General features: G+C 29.4%; 1 protein-coding gene across 2 annotated transcripts; it reads right to left on the bottom strand.

Annotated features, from left to right (window-relative positions):
* Window positions 1–11146: 11146 nt before the first annotated feature.
* LOC114418584 (fe-S cluster assembly factor HCF101, chloroplastic) lies at window positions 11147–19607 on the bottom strand. Of its 2 annotated transcripts, XM_028384014.1 has the most exons (15): window positions 19471–19607; window positions 19251–19385; window positions 18333–18475; window positions 18190–18240; window positions 17821–17976; window positions 17221–17364; window positions 17007–17149; window positions 16594–16663; window positions 15761–15856; window positions 15476–15565; window positions 15279–15332; window positions 14024–14147; window positions 13041–13165; window positions 12116–12238; window positions 11147–11507 (listed from the first exon to the last, which is right to left on the bottom strand). In XM_028384014.1, the coding sequence occupies exons 1-15, from the start codon at window positions 19544–19546 to the stop codon at window positions 11436–11438; spliced, it is 1602 nt and encodes a 533-aa protein (XP_028239815.1). In that variant the 5' UTR covers window positions 19547–19607; the 3' UTR covers window positions 11147–11435. The 2 variants fall into 2 exon arrangements, with proteins under 2 accessions (XP_028239815.1, XP_028239816.1); XM_028384015.1 differs by lacking the exons at window positions 19251–19385; window positions 19471–19607 and adding an exon at window positions 19386–19434.
* Window positions 19608–20535: the final 928 nt, after the last annotated feature.

The raw sequence follows: 20535 nt of genomic DNA, 5'->3' as shown, positions 1-20535 counted from the left end.
TAATCTTTATCATAATAACAAGTCTCTAATTTTAATTAAGAACTTGTCAAATTAACAATTTAATAAAATAATAATTATGATAGTAAAATAAAACTCAATTCTTTACTAAAATTGATAACATGATGGATTGAATTTTAATAAATGAGATCTATTAATCTTTATCCAATAAAAATCATAACATATATATTGATCTATCTAGATTATTGATGTCTCATATAATTCTACGATTAAGAATAATTTAGATTAAAATTATATAAAAAAATTGATTTCTCATTATCGTAATCTTTATTATAACAATAAATTTCTAATTTTAATCAAAAATTTATAAAATTAATAATTTAATAAAATAATAAATAATGATAATAAAATAAAAGATAAATTTTTTATTAAAATTGATAATATGATGAATTCATGTACTATTTATCTCCAATATATATGACACTAATTTTTATATTTATCTCCAACATACATATATATATATATATATATATATGACACTAACTTTTATGTACCAACATCGTATGCAAATAATATCAATCACTTTTTTAAAGTTCGGATTAACAACAGTTACCTCTTCCTTTGTTTTAAACACCAAGACCCCATAAAATTAATTTATATCATCAACTACCGCTAATTGGCATATGTATTTTTTTTTTAATTCTCCCGTGATTTAAATAATATGAAACCCAAGAGCAACATGAAGTGCAACTCTTGCCTCCTTCCACCACCTTTATCCTCTGTCCAACAAATCTTTTTCAAGCCGATCGAGCATCCCACAGCAATAATATCTACAACTTCTCCGGTCTCCTCTCTGCCACTAATTAATAAACACATTTCCTTTCCATGCTTCCAGCTTTTTTAATATCTTTTTTTCCCCTTTTTTTTTCTTTTCCAATATCATCCTCTATTTGGTTTGAGAAAGATTAATCTGATTCAATAATTTTTTGGTGGTAGTCCATATATATTTGTTTGGATCACATCGGAGTATCTTTATATTTTTAATATATCTTTTATTTAAAAATATAATATAAATAATTTCAAATAGGATAAGTTATAAGTATCAAGTTTCAAATTTTTCCTACCCAATGACCCCTAACATAGATTAGGATTTGACTTTTTTCTCGGACTGAACCGATTTTCTACCTTAAATTGGATTGACTTAGTTGGTTTTTGTAAGTGGTAATGGCTTACCATTTCTAAGTGAAATTAATATATATATATATATATATATATATATATATATATATATATATATATGTATGTATGTACATATCTGTGTGTGTATATTTACACACACGAATACAAAAAGGTATATATTGTAATAAATTTTGTAATATATTCTGCCAAATATTTATATGTATGACACAATTATTTGTGTTTTATATCGATAATCAAACAGTACGTTTGGGACTAAAAGTTTTATATGTTATCTTGCTAGCTTTTATTTGCTCCATTTGATTTATTGGAGAATCTTATCCTTCTACCACCATTGAACCAATAAAAGCTCGGAAATTCAGCTCATGCAATTATGACTAAGGTTTCCTCCTTGTCACGAAAGAGTTTATTTTGTCCAATTTTCCAGTAACTTCGAAACTAAAGTTGGGGTCCCTTTTTGGTTCATATGGTTTCCCTACAAATACTTAGGTCCATGTGTTCTGTTGCCTTTCTAGGGAACCATTCTATGTCCAAGAAATAATGTCACCAGAATGCCCGAATGAGAAGGAATACGCAAAGAGAAAACCTTTTTCTTGTAAAATAATTAAGAAAAAATAGAAACATATTTAGTGATAATAGAATTTATTTATAAGAAAATAAATTACTCTCTTGGCTGTGCAATCCCTCTTCTAGTTTAGAAGCATGCAATCTATATTAATTAGACTCATGTGAAAAAGGAGGAGGAGAAATACGCAAAGAGACAACTTTTATCCTGTCAAGTTAAGACAGAGATAGAAAAAAAGACAGCATATTTTGTGATAATAAAAATTGGTTATACGACGATAAATTATTCTCTTGTCAATATATATAACCGATCTTCTAGTTTAGAAGTGCTATAGATTAGGGTCGGAGTTTAATCCAGATATATAGCAGGTCACCTGTCTGTAGGTTCTTAGAATGTAATTGTAATCTGTGAACAGTGAGTCACGTTTCAAGTTTTTTTTTTTTTTTTCTAATGATGATATTGGTATGAAATTATTTTCATTAAAAATCATGATAAATTTTTGTTGAAGACCGTAAAAGTACATGAATTAAATATTTTTCTTCTAACATAATTTATTTCATATTTAAAGACCAATCATAATTTGAATCTTGAATTATTTGGTTAAGAAATATAAATCACTATCACTTATATTAACTATTGTTTGTAGATTTCTCATACGATTAACTAGACTCAGATATTATCCATTTTAATTCTCATGTGAGTCTCATGATTTAATTCAAATGTCTTAATGGTTTAGGATAAGATGATGTTTATAAATTACTCCTAGTATTGATTAATTAATGTGAGACTTTTTTTCATGTATTAGAATAGTAACCTTTCAATTGATGCTAAGGCCTAAGGGGATAGGGGGTTATCCACATATGTGGCCTAAACTCTCCTTCTAAAATTAATGTATGTTCTAACCTTAAGTTGAAGTCAATTTTATTACAATGTTAGACTCATCATATTTGCGATATTGTCTGCTTTGACTCTCGAGTGAATTTTATAATATTATCCTTAAAAAATACTTATGTAGGTTAAAGGAAGATGTGATGCTTATAAACTATCTCTAACTTTAATTACTAATCTATGTAAGATTCTTTTGCAGCTTCAGGATGTATCAACAAATTATACCATCATCAAGACAAATCTCAAATTTCATTCCACTAAAATACATTTGAAGTTAGAGTGATTCCAAATTCAATCATGGCCAATTGTTCTTACTAAGACACATAATACTTTAGGCGAGGTCTCCCTATCTGTATCACCCTTAGTTTTTGGTGGGCATATGATGTTTATCATGATGCTTTATGTTCAGGGAAGGTTACTCTATATTGTCATGCCTTCATGCTAATGTCTTGTAACCTTGGCCTGTTTTCTTTATTCTTTTTTTTTTCTCCCATGGAACGGTTGATTCTTTGTGCATGGACTTGGGCATCTTTCGTGCCTTAAACAGAAATATAGTATTCTCTTTTGCTGATAAAAAAAATTATATATAAATTAACCAGCTAGGTATAGTGTGAATTTTTAGATTCTTTCCTATATGAAATGAAGTTTTCCTACCTTTCTCAATATTTTTTTAATCGAAAGTTAATTGTTAATAAAAAAGATCAGATTGAACCGATGATCCTTTTCTTCTTCTTAATCATCTAATTAATCTTATATCTTTTATTTTTTTAATGTTTTTTTCTATGTGGGTGAAATGTGTTTTATACCTAACTCAGGGTCGTCAAGGATTGATCACAGGCCATAAATACCTGAAAATGTCGGTGAAAATTGGGGGCATGATGGATGAGATAGATGTGCGTAATCCTAAGTGGGGTGTGGATGTTGTATGGTGTACTCTTAATTTTGTTAATAATAATAATAATGTGGTGCTCTAAGCTGGTATATATGTGCATGTGATTGGTCAAGTGTGTGTGCTGCCGGTGCAATCCAATTAACCTGTTTTACTTTAAAAAGTAGGCACCCCACAAAAGTCATTACAGGGTGACAAATCATTTTCTTTTTTGTTGAGAATCTCATATGTTAATATGTTGTACAGACATAACCATCCATTTATAATAATTTGCCGCCTCTTTTGTCTTCTTTTTTTTATCTCTCTTGTGTGGACAGGGCCATAAGTGACCAATTATTTTTTTTTGCTTTATGGAATATTCAATTTCACTCACGCATGACATGACGATTTTCATTTATTACATTATTTTAAGTGAAAATCCCAAAGAGAATTCCTTATAATTTTAAGTTGAATGGGAACACTAGTAATTGCTTGTAAACTGTATGAACAAAACTCATATATTTCAGTTATTTGATCATATTTCGTTATTAAATAAAACTCATGTTTTGTTGAATTCCCTAAGTAAGGGTACGGTAGAAATTTATCAACCCTAGCAAAACATGAAGAAATTCAAAGAGAAGAGAAATAAGATGGAGAGAGAGAGAGAATTTAGGGTGTGTTCGCTTGCATATAAAAAAAGAATTAAAAAGAGATGAAATAAAAAATAAAATAAAACGAGATTCACACTTTTATACTCTAATCTAATCCAAAAATCTCATCTTAATTTATTTTCTTTTCATTTATTTTTGCAGTACTGAACGGACCCTTAGCATTGGGGTCTTCAGCTATTGACTCCATCTCAACTGTACGGAGCTTAAAGCGTTTGGTCATAAACTTCCAGTGTTTTGCCTTCTTGTACAAAATGAATAAAAATTACTAAAGAAGATTTTATATGGATCATATTCATTGACCAATTAAACTTTCTTATCCTTTATTGCTGATTTCTCCCTTATTTATTTACCTAAATAGAAATACTATTTAATTAATTAATCTCTTTTCAAATTATTTATATTCATATTAGTTCATGAAATAAAAATTTATTAGAATCTTATAGGAAAAAAAAATTCCACAGAAGAAAATGAATCTTATCATGTTACAAATATTCTCTATTCGAATAGAATTATTTCCGATACAAGTAAGTTGGCTCCAAACAAAAAAAAAAAGAAGAAAAAAAAGTTAAAGTAAGTGGGGTATCGTCATTATTATAGTGTTGTGTTGGAATATCTTCTGGTATCTCTACTATGCACCATGCATGGTTGAGCCATTTAATTCAGACCACAACCTAACCTAGGCTTCATGGTTTCACACGACACGATACACCAATTAGAATGATGCAAAATCATGCAAGGAATCTACGTGAGATATATAGTAGCTTCCCTTTCACGAAACTCAGAATAATCGTTATTCAAAATTATCTTAAACAGCGCAACTTTTCACGCCACTTCATGTGGTGAGTAGTATCACAGTATATTCTTTCAACAAACGTGGATTTCAGAGGGCAACGACACGTAGTGTACAAAGCATTGCATCACAAGTTAAATTTGTTTGGTCATCTGCATAAGTCTTGAGTTGAGGCATAATTATTTAAAAAAGGTAAGAATGATTATTGCTATTCTTTTCTCAGTTTAAATATGATTTTAATCCTAATATTTTTTCTCAATTTTGTTTTAACTGGTATTTTATCTTGTACATTAAACAAGATAAATCCTTTTATATAATTAAAATTTACAATAAATAACTATTTTAAATATATAAACTATATTATAATTAAATATTTTTAAATATATAAATTATATTTTATATTTTCGAACAACAGTTTAAATTATGTAGTTAAGTTTTTTTAACTATTGTAATTCTTAAAAAAATAGTAAAACTTAATTTAGAAATAAAGATAAAATATGAATATGATGGAGTGAAAAGAATGTACTATTAAAAACTGAAGTATTAAAAAAATATTGATCATTAAAAGCTAAAATAGATAAATAAAAAAATTAACATTCCATCATTCATAAATTTTTTTTCACATGATATCAATCAACTAACGATAATAAATATTACACGTTTATACTCACAATATAACATACAATATTATATTTTTTTATACTACATACACATAAATATACAACATGTAAATATATTTATTCACCATAATAACATTAATCAATATAAATATAAAAATAAATATCATAAATAATTATTTTTGTTTTCTATTTTAAAAATATTAATTAATATGTATATAATTATTTAGATTACATGTACCTAAAAATTATATGTAATATATTTATTAAATATAATTACCTGAATCAGTCAGGCATATATACTAACAAATAAAATATTACAACAACACCGTATTATCCTATATTACGTGATTATAATGCACATGGAGAAATACTATAGATAAGATTAGTCATGTTAGGATATTAAGTAACAATAGAGATAATTTAATATGCACAAATTGAGATTTTAATAAATGGTAAAATGTTACATTTTTTAAGAATAAAAATTCTCCCTTTTTTTTATTACTTTTTCACTTTTGATGAGAAATAATCAATCTTTTCTAATCTCGTTTTTCAAGAATAAAAAATTCTTTATTTTATTATCTTTTCACTTTTGAAGAGAAAAAACCAATCATTTTTATTCTCATCTTCAAGAATGAAATTTTTTCTTTTTCACTTTTTGTATTATTTTCCTATGAGAGAAAAAAAACTTTAAATTTCTTTCTTTGATAAGGTCTTTAGGAGCTTTTATAAAAATATTTTTAGAATTTCTTTATTTAATAGTGTCTTCAAGACCCTGTATCTAAATAAATTTTACATTTATGTGAATAATATAATTATACACTTCATAGTTATGAATAATATGATTAGAAGGAAGTAATAGTCTTATCTTAAAATATGAACTTAAAAGAATATGACTTTTTATTAAGCAAGGTAAACTTATAATAAAATTCATAGATCTAAACCATTATGTCATTATTTTTCACTTTAAGTGAAAAAAATTATTCTTTTACTTTTACTTTTACATTGTTTCTCACTTCGGGTGAGAAATACATTATTCTAAAAATTTTCTTTTATAATAATTTTCTAGACTCTCAAATGATCAAATTCACAATTATATAAATAGAATACAAATATTCTATCAAACTCATAGTATGAATAACGAAATTAGAAAGAAAAAAATTCAACCTTGAAATATAAATTTAAAAGAATAATTTTCTCCAATTGATTTTTTTTACATGACTTCTCTTTGCAAGTTACAATACCAATTGTCAATGACCCATAGAAGAAAAACAATCATGCTAATAACTTATTAAATAAAATATAACTCGAAGAAAAAAGTAGAGAGAAAAATAAAAAATAAGAAAATACACAAGTTTAAAGAGAACAAAATTATGTATATTTTTTTTCAATAGGAGTAATCTATTTATAGATATAAAAGATAATTGAAAAAGTTAAAAACATAAATATAAATAAAAAATTAATGAAAAATATCAACAACTATAAATAAATTATTCATCATAAATTCGAAATAGTTGAAAGAAGTTTTTTTGGCTGGTTACTAGATAGAGACAGTTTACACATTCAAATAAGGAAAAATTAATAAAAATGTCGAGCGTGACTTTTTCATTAATAATATTTGTTTTCCCTACGTGCCTACTTTCTTTTACTTTTTTGCTCTTTCTTTTGTTTTATTCCTGATCGTGCAAACTATGGGCGAGACTGTTCTAGTTTATAATATAAAAATTGATCTTCATGTTTTATCAGTATAAGTTTTGAGTTCTCAAAATTACAGGGACTAAGATATTAACATGATGGATACGGATTAATTTTTGGTGATTTTAAAACTATTAAAACTGAAGTAAAAATTTAAAATATAAGGACTAAAATTAAAATTAAAACTTATAAAAATAATAAATATTTATTTTTTTCATCCTGAGCAAAAATACATAGACCTGTTACGTATTATTTTTCTTCCAAGTTCAAATACTCAAAAGAGCCTAAAGATACAAATATTGACTAAGATCTACATTAGGAATAAAGTTATTCTACACTCGCCTCAAAGCAGTAAATTAATAACTTTCCACAAAGGGCCCTAGGTCCTGTCAGGAATTTCAATCCAATTCTTATCCAACCAGTGAAATTAGAGTTGGTGGTGTGACCAGTAATTAATTCAGACGAATATTGAGGCATAATAAAATTGATAGTGGACATAAATAATATATTTTGCATTGAAATTCTTCCATTACGGAGATAATTAAAGTGGTGTGTTCTGTTGATGTGATCGAGATAACAGGAGTGCAACTTTGTAGAATTTGTACGTGTTCATAACTAAACCCTAATATCACTATTGAATGCTGGTGATCGGAAGACTTTCGCTGAAAGAGAATATATTATGTAAATTTTTACACTTAAAGAAAGAGACAGTTGAAGTATAAATGTAAATTTTTTAATATTAGGTAAATATAAATAAATCAAGTAGCATATAAATAATAAGAACCCACAAATATAATATTTTAAGGTTTTAAATTAGATGTTTTATCAAATTCATTTATATAATTAAATCGTGTTCCGTTAGCCATCCATTCTAGATTTATCACCAGCCACATCTATTTCGAACACAACAAAACCAAAAAAAGTGTGAAATAATAACGTGAAAAAAAATCACTTTCCTTGTGTCAAATCATTGCTGCTAGGACCAAAATATCTTGATGCACATATATCGATCTTTGCTGGTTGAACGTCGATCGGCCATCACCCCAAAGGGAATACCAAAACAGACAGCGATACCAAATAAGTAAAAGACAGAAAAATGTAGAAATCAGCAAATAAATATGACAATAAGACATCATGGATGCAAAACTACAAATGTTAACTATGTACAAGATACACACCACGGTTACTATCAAATTAAGATTTGACTTTTTTACTTAAAAAGATAATACTGGAGGTATATATAATCATTATTTTAAAAAAAAAATAATAGTTAAAATTGTAATAAGATCTAATCATAAATAATCACATATGATATAATTATTGATTTTTATTATAATTATTTTAAAAATCATATTTAAGATGTGTTCGTATTTGTAAGAAACCTAATTTATCACATATTAATGTTAATGTTACTAAACAAGGCAAGTCCAATGAACAACGTACCTAATTCAGTATTATTAGTGGGCACTAGGGCATAACTAATTAAGCTTTTGATTTTTCAGAAATATGAAATGAAGACTGAAGAGGCATTTGATATATGAGAAGGAGCCAAGTAAGTGCCACAAAGGTTAATGACACACACACGGGTTCTAATGAAGAATGTCAAATTCACACCATAATAAGTGAAGCAACTGTCCAAGGTCAAAAAAATCGTCATCAAAGAAGTTGAGAACTGACCCAAAGGAACAGAAAGTTAGCTGGGAAAATTTAAAGCTACAATGTATGAAGTGAAAAGTAGCCCCTATTGAACCTTCACTTTGGTCTCAGAAAAATCTCATACTGGGTCCTTTTTTCATTAATTGGCCGGTTCCTAATACTGCTACTTCTAGTGTGACTCAACGAAGCAATTTTAATGCCACACGATCTTTTAGTTTTATTCTTTCACTGAAATGATAATATCCACAACTCCATTCAACGAATACCAATTAATGGGAGTCATGATGAGTGGAAGAGCCTGACCCATAAATGCGCATGAGATGACTCCAACTAGATATTGAGCTGTGATAAAAGAAAGAAAATTAATTTTATGAAAAATATGATATATATGAGTGAAATTAGAGCAAGATTTTATTAGTCATTGTGATTGTGATTGCTATAAAACTTGTAAAAAGTTATTGATGAATGTGGTTATCATGTGGCCCAATCACGGTAGACATGAAATCAAAGAAATGTCCATAATTTTAATATTGTGGCTGCAATTGTAATTATAAATCATAATCTAATAAAACCTTGAATTTGAACATTTATTTCATGCATATATGTTAAAAGTATGATCACAAATCCTAAAACATTTACCGTATTTGATCTTGAAACTTTGAGACTTGAAAAATAAAAATTTTCATTTGCTTATACCTTTAGTAGTACTCTTAGGTTTGAAAAAAATGTAAATGCATGTGCTTGTTTAAATTTTAAAAGAATTAACGATATAACTTCTTTTATAAAAAAAATTTAAAAGTTTAAATTTCATATATTGGTAAAGATTTTATACTATCAATTAACAAAAAATTATCGTAAATAAAAATATTAATTTAAAATAATTATTATAAAAATTAATAAGTTTTTATCATACATGTCAATATATAATTACATGATAATGTTGAAAAAAATATTGTAAGTTTTTCTAATTTTTTTCTTTCGTCTCTTCTTTTAACTGAAACAACTTTTTTTTTAGGGAACTGAAGCAACTTTTAATGATTTTTTTTTTTTTTGGTAGAGTAATGAAGATAAACTCTTAAGGATATAGCTTTATAATTTTCTTTTTTGAAAAAAAATAGACAATTATTATTAAGTTTTAAGTTAGGTGCTCTGACAAGCATCGAGAATGAATTAAAATAAAGTGAATTACTTGAATCTAACTTTATCTTAGTTGATAATTTCAATCCTGATCTTTGATCAATCTTATCTTGATCTTTCTGATGGTGAAGATATACTTTTCAACCTTCCTTTTTTATTAAGGCTGGGTTACTAGGTGCCTGGCTGAGTGGACTTCCTAACCGAATAATAACTCTACTCGATTAACTGTTAAAAAACCTTAGTTTTACTAAAAAAAAATCGATGAACCAAATATTAGGGGAATATTTTATATTCCTTTGGAAATCATTCCAGACAAGTGCCATCATTAAACTTAAATGCATTTCTACACCCAAAATATCAAGTTTTTTAAAATAATATATTTTAATTAGATTTCAATAAATTCTTCTAATACAATTATTGGCATCAAATAATACAAGAGTACATCGACATCCTTTCACTAGTACAGGGATCCCTTCCAAATTTAAGCTACATAACTTATATAAAACTAACATAAACTTCTCAATTATTATATTTAAACACTAAACTCAATTAATATAGTTTTAAGAAATAAATTGTGATATCCTCAAAAAAAAATAATGATAATTATGATTTCAAAATGTTGTTATATTTAAGAAAGATACTATTTCAGAATAATTAAGTGAGAAAAAAATTTCCCAAATCACCCCGAAAATAATTGCCTGCGTAAATCAAAATAATTCCTCAAATTATAAAAATAACAGCTTGAATTTATATTCTAATAATAGAATTGTTTTTTATTTTCTACAATTAAATTCTTTATTTATTTTTAGTCTTTAATTTAACCAAAAAAAAATTAAATACTAAAGACTAGAACAACTATTCTTTTATAAATTAATGATTTAAAACAAATAAAAAATTATAGAAACTGTCATTTCGTAGTCTTTTCTCATAATTATAATATGCTCTCTTGTTTTTGTAAAGAAAAGTTTAGTGATTTAGCATATATATATATATAGTGTGTGTGTGTATATATCAATTGACATATTCTTGGTATTTGCAAAATGATACCCGATACATCCTTAGATGATACTACTAGCCGAGGATAGAAAAGCTCAAGGAAGAAGGTTTTATGGTACAAGGCTAGTGAATGAAAATGACACATATATAATACACTTCTGTTCACAGTTGAGAAATAAAAGCTTTGTACCCAATGGGACAACAAAAACCAAGGAAAAAAGTTGAGGATTGCAGTGAATCTCAAGGCCAACCTATACCTTTGCAGAATGCTCTATCAAACTTCTAATATCCCCTACTTGTTGAAGGACTATGAATTGAGGCTATCATACATGTATATATGATTTTTGCCATATACCAACACCTACATCAGTACAACCCATCTGACGTTTTTTTTTCATCATGCTTGTACACTTGGTTCAAAAACATCAACTAGCCGTTCAATCATCTGCAATTGATCATAAGGAGCAATCTGCAACACAAGGCAGAAATAAAAAAAAAATTAACTATAGATCGAAGTTGCTTAATACTAAACAACTAACAGTAATAGCCTGTGTTAAGAACTGCTTGCTTGCTGAGTACTTGCTAGTTTCCACTGTTATTGGGTTCTTCTACTAATAAGCTTGAGCCAAGGACTACGGGCTATAGTTCTTAAACCAATCAACCAGCTAAAAATATTGTTACAATTGCTTAAATGTGATGACTATAACTAACAATGGCACAGCATTAAGGTGTCAGCACTGTCTTTGGTCAAACACACGTTAGGTTTGAAGCCTATTCTGCTTACATAAAGCCCAGTCCAAACCTTATTTCTAGTTAAGAATGATTGATATGTTAATAATTTAAAGAGATTAATTTCTATACATTGTTAGTACAAAAAAGTTGACATTGTCCAACAATCAGATATCATATTATGTATTACTTTTAAAGCAATTATTGTAAAAATCAATTAACTTACCATACATGACGATTTTTGATTGGTTGATGATGAAAAAAACTCTTTACACGGTACATATACTATCTACTCATTTAAAGTTTTATTTTTTCCCTGGGGACTATCGCATCTGATGTATATATTACCTGACTAAACCCATCAGGCCAAGTTATTGAAACTGCATAATTTCCCATTGGTCGAATTTCTTCAGGTTCAATATCTTCAGGAACATCACCGTACTGCAATTTCTGCTCCCCCGTCCATTCATCCTGTTTTAAATAAAATTAGCTCCTGATGAGATGGATACCTAAATTGAATATAACATGCAAAGGATCCATGCAGACATGAATTTCAATTATTTAATTACATCAATATGGATTACTAGTCAAGGTGCAATTTTTCTTCTTAGAAAGCAACATTTTTTTTTCTTTCAAAGTATCTGGTATGGACTTTCTGTCACAACAATCCACTCTCATCAGCGGCCACTTTGAATTCCTGGTTAGCATGAATTTCAACTTCAATCCAAAAGTTCCCTTTTCAATTCAAAACAAAAAATAGACTTGAGTTTAGGAATTCCAGTTTTCTGTCACGAAGAGACTTTTGGCTTTAAGTTTGTTGAGATCCAACATTGACTAAGATAAGACCTAAATAGTGCTTATAAAAGCTTACATAAATTCGCTTCAGTCCTTCTGGGTTGAGTTAGGCTCAGCCCAAATTCAAGAAATCTTACTGAATTGCAATGACAAATGCGCCACATTGTTATGCCAGCCATGCAATAACCTCCAAAACTATCCTTTCATTATATTTTTATCTTTCTTTTTTTACTTTCAATTTTCCTATTCCTGCAAGTTGTTTGACAAATTATGTTTCATAGTTTCTAACTTTCTGCCTGAGCAAGATATGAAATGTTAAAAGATATAGCATCCACAATACTTTCTTGGGTGACAAAATAAATAGTCCCAGAAGTATTTATATAGGATCATTCTATCATTCTCGTGTATAGTAAGCACAATACAAGTTAAGTATAACTATAACTTTGAAATATTTTGAAAATAAAATTTATCCACGTACCACACTTTGAGCAGAGCGATCATTCCGTCTCACTGTTGCAGGATGCAGAAAGAATTCTTCCTTTGAATCTGGTACCTTCACTTTGATTGCCTTGATTGATTTATCATAGGTGACCGCAGTTGAAACTGAATTGAAAGTAAAGTATTTTATAATCAAAGAAAAAATATGAATGCTAAAGAGAAACTGATATCTGTATTCAAATCAATAGAAAGAATAATTTCTGAACATTGTTTCCTTGCTACAGTTGTACAGAGGTTATAAGACTTAAAAACAGTATATCTATAAGTTGTACCAGATGGCACTACTTGTGCTTTTATATATTAATATATCTTATTTTCTGATAATAAAAAAAAAAAAATACTTATGCAAACAAGTGCTTCAAACCATATAGAACATGGTTGGTTTATAGGGTTTTGCAAGGACCTTTTTCAATTACCACCTATAATGTTGCTTAGTTGTCAAGTTTAATAATGTATCTAGTTAATGCATAGGTTTAATTACTCATTTAGTTCTTATAGTCGTACAAACTTTACCTTTTAATACTTAAAATCATCCCTTTTAGTCCTTCTACATACTATTTTTAATCCCTTTTAATCCATATGAGTTTAGACGGTAGGGATTAAAATGGTATATGTCGGGACTAAAATGGATAATTTTTAACTATAAGGACTAAAAGGTAAAATTCATGCAACTATAAGGACTAAATCAACAATTAAACATAATGCATATTTAAAGGAAAAAATGCATACTGTTTCTCTAGACAGTATCCAATACAATAGTGGCACTAAACATTAATAAGATAACATTAATTCATAAGAGAAGACAGACTCAACCTCTCAATTACCCCAAGTTGATCAGTGATCAACAACTTAAAATTTAATATCAGTTAAATACAAGAAAACAATTAGCTTCAGTATCTTGTTATTAATAGATTTTATTAGAGGCTTTTTCTTCTCAAACATTATCAAGTAGGAAAAGAATACCTTGTTGGCGTATTTTGGCACACTGCTGAACAACACATACTCCTAGATTTTGGAATATCTTGGAAACTTCACCTTGAGGATCAGCTACCACTTCAGGCATTCCACTGTCTCCAGAAGCAGAGAGCTGTGATGATTATTTAAATAAACTTCACTTGTTCTCAAATCTTAGTTTGTATTTAGCAATAAAGCCAGAACACTTAGGGCTTGAGAATGGTATAAACATAATATCTTTGAAGAACTAAACAAACTCATTGTGTACACTCTGCACTGTATAATTAATGTGTCACCAAACAATGCTCCTACAAAATTTACAATTCAGTAAGCATAGGCAGACCTAATTTTTGTAATTTACTATTGCTAAAACATATGAAACACAGAATGCCTTCAAACTGCCAGATGAATATCAAATTTTATAATATCTTCCTCTCTTTTGCATGTGATTTGAACAAAGCTTATATCACGATGGAATTGGGTTTGGATATGCCAAATCATAAACTACTTCTAGTAAAACTGTTAGAAGCTTTTAATGGAGAAGAGAAAGAAGGGAGACAACGAAGGTGAGTTTTTTTTTACAAGATCAGCACTTTTTTATTTTTAAATTGAATTAATTTTACTTTAATATTTTAAGAAGAAAAAAAAATAATTCTGTTTTTGACAAGCAAACAAAATATATAAACATTTTCCTTTTCTTGGCTTGTTCTTCAACGATCATGTTTCTAGGCAACATGTATGACACCACAAGGTTTATGTCATTATCAAGTTAGGATTTTAGTTTTATGAATTTGATAGAGCCGTATATCCAAACACGGTTCACGACGGGTCCAATAAATAGAGTACTTTACAGTTTTATACCTTTAAGCCTAAGACAACAATAGTTTAATTATGATTAGGAGGGAAACATATAAATGGAGAGGGGAAGCTAGTTATAGGGGGAAAGTAAAGATGGGAGAAAATATAGATCTGAAACATTTGAGAGGCTTTGTGTTCTCTTTCAAGTTCCCTGTATTTTAAGGAGGGCAAATAACAACTATGTTTGGTTCAGGTGGCAGATTTTATGCAATATTAAGGTGAAGTGCTGTATCCACTGTACCCTTGCATGATTGGGGGTTTAAACTTTTAAATGGAATATTGTCTTCAAGTCCTCTATGTTGATAAACTTTGGAAGGTTAAAGATATTTTTTTTTGGTAGTATAAGAGATGTGAGAGAAGAGCAGAAAGGATTGAAGTATAAAAGATAAAGTAAAATGAAACATACAGTTGGTCTAATAGGGAGATCAAATAGATGAGGTATTCCAAACTGCTGAACAACCTGCAAACATAATCAAACTATCAAACACATGCCACAGACAGAACATAGTTGTTTTATATTAAGTATCATGAACTTGTCAATATTTTTTTCTTTGAATATGATGAAGCAAATAAAAAGTTAACAATCAAAGACATTATTCGTGCCTGAGAACCTGAACCTCTGCCAAATGGGTAATATCGTTTTCCATCAGCATCAAAATGACACATGTTCTCCACAACAGCAACACAAGGCACCTTATGCATTAACAGACGAAAACTAAATATAAGTATTAAATGAAAATAGAATCAAAAGAAGTATGACTAGCAAATACTTTCACATTTTTTTAAAAATATATATAAACAGAGGAAGGATAAAAAATGCAAAACACAAGCATGGGATTGAAAACAATAAAATGGAATAGTTATGTCTTCAAATTGTAGAAGAACCACCTTAAGTTTTGAAAACATCCGAACTCCTTTTGCAACATCAATGAACGACAGCTTTTGAGGAGTGGTAACAATTACAGCAGCAGTTAATGGAACTACCTAAAGAAATATGCAACCAAAGTCGAATCAATTAGAACTGGCAACTAAAAAGACATTGGCAAACAATTAAAGGATATATACACTATACAGGCTTCCTAAGCCAAATGTGATAAAGCTGGGCCAAATTTAAGCCCAAAGGAGATCAAGCTAGCCCAAATTTAAGCTAAGAGGAGTGCTAGCAATACACTCTCTAACACACTTTTTCTAACACACATTCCGCTATTGGTTGAAATTTATTGAAAACTTCAAAATTAGAAGAGAGAATCATTAAATGAGAAGTGGGATCCACCAAAATAAGTAATTTCTAATAAACTTCCGCCAATAGTAGAAAGTGTATTCAAAAGAGTGTGTTGCTAGCATTTCTCTTTTGAAGAGTGCTAGCAACGCACTCTCTAACACACTCTTTGTAACACACTTTGTCATTGGTTGAGATTTATTAAAAACTACAAAATTAGGAGAAAGAATCATGAACCCACCAAAATTAGTGCAAAACTCCAAAAATAATTGGACAGACCAGATTTCCACTAAAAAATGACCGAGCTGAAATCAGGCCAGTCCAATTACTTTTGCACTAATATTGAGCTGAAATTTGGATCAGCTTGATCACCTTTGGGATGAAATCTGACCCAGCTCAATCACATTTGACTGTTCTGATTTCAGATCAAAGGTGTTCAAGCTGGCCCAATTCCATCCCTATCAGCCAAAATGTAATGTGAAACAAGCTAAAGGACCAGAACCTGGCATAATGTGAGTTGAATATCTCCAGTTCCAGGAGGCATGTCAATAATGAGGTAATCCAGCTCACCCCTACATTGCATAGAAAATCAGGACTATAAATCAAGCAGAATCCATTTGATCTTCAAATATAATTTTTGGAGAGGACTAAAGTATAGATTACTATATGAATTCAATTTTTTTTAACTCCAATACATGCTCTGGGGTGGACCCATAAACTTGAATAATATATATATATAAAAAAAAAAAAAACGGTAACAACAAAAGCCTTATCCCACTAGGTGACTTATACAATAAATATTAAATACAGTGCAAAATTCTATGAAAGACATGGTTTGGTAAGCCAATAAAGCATGTAACAAGTCCCCTATGCCCTCCTTAGTATTTTTTTAAAATGTTTTTCAGAAATGCATACCACTCAGTAGTAGTCAGAAGTTGATTAATGACTCCAGAAACCATGGGGCCACGCATTATTGCACGTCCTTGTCCAGCAAATCCAAAAGAGATCAACTTTACTCCCAAGTATTCAGTAGGAATTATGGTCTTCTTCTCTGGATTCTGAACAATTATGTTTGCAGTACTCAATCAACAAAATATTAAAAAGAAAAAAATGGTTTATCAGATCATACCATTACTAACAGTCGGTTTTCAGGAGAGACCATAGTCGGTAAGCTTGGACCATAAACATCAGCATCAAATATACCAACTCTAGCACCCATATCAGCCAAAGTGTAAGCAAGGTTTACTGCTACAGTTGATTTTCCCACACCCCCCTGCAAAGTTTGACATAAAAGGCATTCATGACATGAAATGAAATGCAAATCGTGGTAAATAGATTGGCTCATAATTCCACATAGCAAAACTTTTTAGCTTCAACCCATAGTTGAAACGATATAGTGGTATTGTTTTTTTCAGAATCATTCTCTAAATGCATTTGATAGAATATAATGCAAAAATACTTTTGTTCCTTTCATCATGGAAGAGCAGCATTTAGTTTATGTTCCATCAAAAACTCGAGAAATTTTTCAGGTGCTATATATCAAAAACTACCATACATAATTTAAATAAAAGTTCTATTTAACTCATTTAGAAACCACAAAGTCTTTAATCAGCATGAATGAGGGTAAAGTGTGAGGAAAAAATATTGCAAGAAAGCAACCAAATCATGGCAAATAACTTGATATAACAAGACCAATATATGAAGAAGAAAAACCTCCCACAAGACCAACCTTGCAACTGGACACAGCCACAATATTTGAAATTGTCTGTAGACCTGCTGGAAGTTGCTCAGCATATATGGGTCTTGCTGGTTGTGCAGACATTGTAACTTTTACATTCTTGACCCAAGGGAGCATTGCCACCACTTCATTTGCCTTCTGCTCAAACTGTCATGCATATATATTCATTCATAGTCAAATCAATACATTAGAATTAGGGATGGGGAAAATCAAGTACGAAACATTTCTTTCTCTATAATGGAAGATAGATGAAATATTTCATTTATTATCCCTGCTACATAATGAGCATACAAAAAGAAAGGTCTACCACTCTAACCTACATCAGATATAGCTCAAACAATGGCAATTTGTGTCATTTACCACGTCCTTGATTGGACATGCTGGTGTAGTGAGCTCTAACCGAAACGACACCTGAGATTCAAAGGAAGAAATTTCAGTAAGAACACTATCATTTGCATTTACATGTGTGTTGCAGAAAGTTTTGGGCCTATGCTTTTTAAGACCTCTCCTAGAGCTTTATCAATCAGCAGATCTTTCACAAATCCACATGTAACAATATCTGTTCCAAAGTCTGGATCAATGATCTGAGACAAGGCTTTCAACACATCATCCTCAGCCGTTCCAGTTGATACTGAAGAATCTCCAACTGCATATATGAAAATCCACAAAATTAAGGCATGAATCAACTACAAGTATTCCATTAATAGTATAAGGTGGCTAAAGAACTTATGGCATGTTTACTTTTTATGACAGGTTTTATGCAAGGGAATATTCAAACTTTTCTAATATACATCTGACATCATGTTTAACCAAAAACGCGAGTCATTAGGCTGTGAACATGCATGTATATTCCTTATAAGTTATAATCCATCACCTGACTGACATGACTTCCATGTGCACATCTTTATATCATTTGACACACAACCGGAGATACTTACATTGACATGGTTTAACAATCATCTCCAAAAACAACACCAGGCAGTGAATAATTATGAATAATTTCTGCAGTCTCCACCTATACAAGTAAGCCTAAATCCCAAACTTTATCCTCTAACAATCTTCCTATTTTAATATAGAATTTTGAAATTCTGCCCATTCATTTATCACATCAATCCTGAAAGGATCTGATAACAAGTTAACCAACCTCTGGCGAGCTTAAGGTTGATCAAGCATTGGATTTACATTCAGAAACATATCCACCAGAACCCAGAAACAGGGAAAATGGATTTTTAATTATAAAACAGTTCCATTATCCATACACTCTAAACCCATAACCACAACTATATTCATAATGCCCACATCCTAGTTCACAAAACTTTAACCAAATTCCAAAACTTTTGCACACATTTGAGGCCGGCCAATGAGCAGAATTAAGCACCTTCCTTCCATGTACAGAAAAGGAATCAAATTTAGTAGTTTACCTTCAACAGAAGCAGCTCTGGTAGTGACCCTTTTATGGGGGGTCCACAATAAATGCTGGTCCCTTTGGGAGTGAAGAGAAAAATGAAGGGTGGAAAAAAGTGAAGAGTTTACACTCACAGAAGAAGGAAGCAAACCTGCAAGTAGAAAGAAGTGTGATGAGCATGACATGATGTGAAAGGGGTGTAAGAGGGAAGTGTATGAGAAGAATCAGTGGCACACCCCATGTTCGTTGTGGTGCTTTTGAGGTTTGGATAGAGAAATATGGAGAAGAAGATGGAGCCTGAAGAACTTGCATTGTGTGTGAGCAAAAAAGAGGGTGAGGTAAGTGACAGTTTGTTTCTGAACCTCATGTTTCAGTTGCTAGCTGCGACTACCATATAATAATTTTTTATTATTTTTTATTTTGCAAATTACAAATTCAATGTTTTCTCAACCAAAATAATTTGTTTTATGAAAAATTGTGAAATTGGTTTGTCGTTTGCTGTAGTAAGGTATGGGCTAAGCCCGCGGCTGGTCCGAATAACTTGCGGTCCATACAATTTAGGATTTAATAAAATGATTGAATTTAAATGCAACTATAATGTAAAGATCTTTTATATTATTATTCAATTGTAGATTATATATGATAAAATTATTTATTTTTGTATTAATTATTTTAAAAACCATACTTATAACGATTGTTTTTACAAGACTTATAATAATTTTTAATTAGTTGATAATGTAAAGAATTTTACACTAATAATATAAATAATTAAACTCTTAGTAAATATTTAGAGTTATTTAAATATGCTTTCCTTATTTCATCTTTCATACAAATTTAATTGGAATGCACAAATAATATAAAGGTATTAAAAGTTTGAAAATCTCGGTTAGTAAAATGAATAAGAAAATATTTTTTAAGTAATAAACTGATAAAAGAATATATTTAGATATGAAAAATATATTTAAATTTTTATTTTTTAATTTTAAGATGATATAAAAAAATTATTTTTACATTTTATTTGATTAATGAATGCAACTTTGTTATATTTTAAGTTGATCCACTGATTTAATAATAAATTTTAGATCTTTTTTAAAAAAATTCATATTTTTAAGTTTTATATAATTTTACTGATCATGCAAGTTTAGGCACTAACTTAAAAAGTTAAAATAGATTAAAAGTAACTTAATAATTTTATGGATCTATTTCTTTCATGTAAATCATGTTCATGTGAACTAAACCGACAAAATCCTAAATGGTGTTCGAATAATTCTCACAAACAAAATAAAATATCCACACTCACA

The sequence above is a fragment of the Glycine soja genome, chromosome 7, assembly GCF_004193775.1.
Source record: "Glycine soja cultivar W05 chromosome 7, ASM419377v2, whole genome shotgun sequence".
NCBI lineage: Eukaryota > Viridiplantae > Streptophyta > Magnoliopsida > Fabales > Fabaceae > Glycine > Glycine soja.
The sequence above is the reverse complement of the archived record's forward strand: the minus strand, read 5'-3'. Positions and strand labels throughout refer to the sequence as shown.

Coding starts and splice junctions, on each gene's coding strand:
- LOC114418584 (XM_028384014.1), bottom strand. CDS start 19,546: ATGCAAGTTCTTCAGGCTCCATCTTCTTCTCCATATTTCTCTATCCAA. Junction 15,566..15,760: donor GGATGTTTTCAAAACTTAAG/GTGGTTCTTCTA, acceptor TTAATGCATAAG/GTGCCTTGTGTTGCTGTTGT. Junction 12,239..13,040: donor ATCGCTCTGCTCAAAGTGTG/GTACGTGGATAA, acceptor TATTTAAAACAG/GATGAATGGACGGGGGAGCA.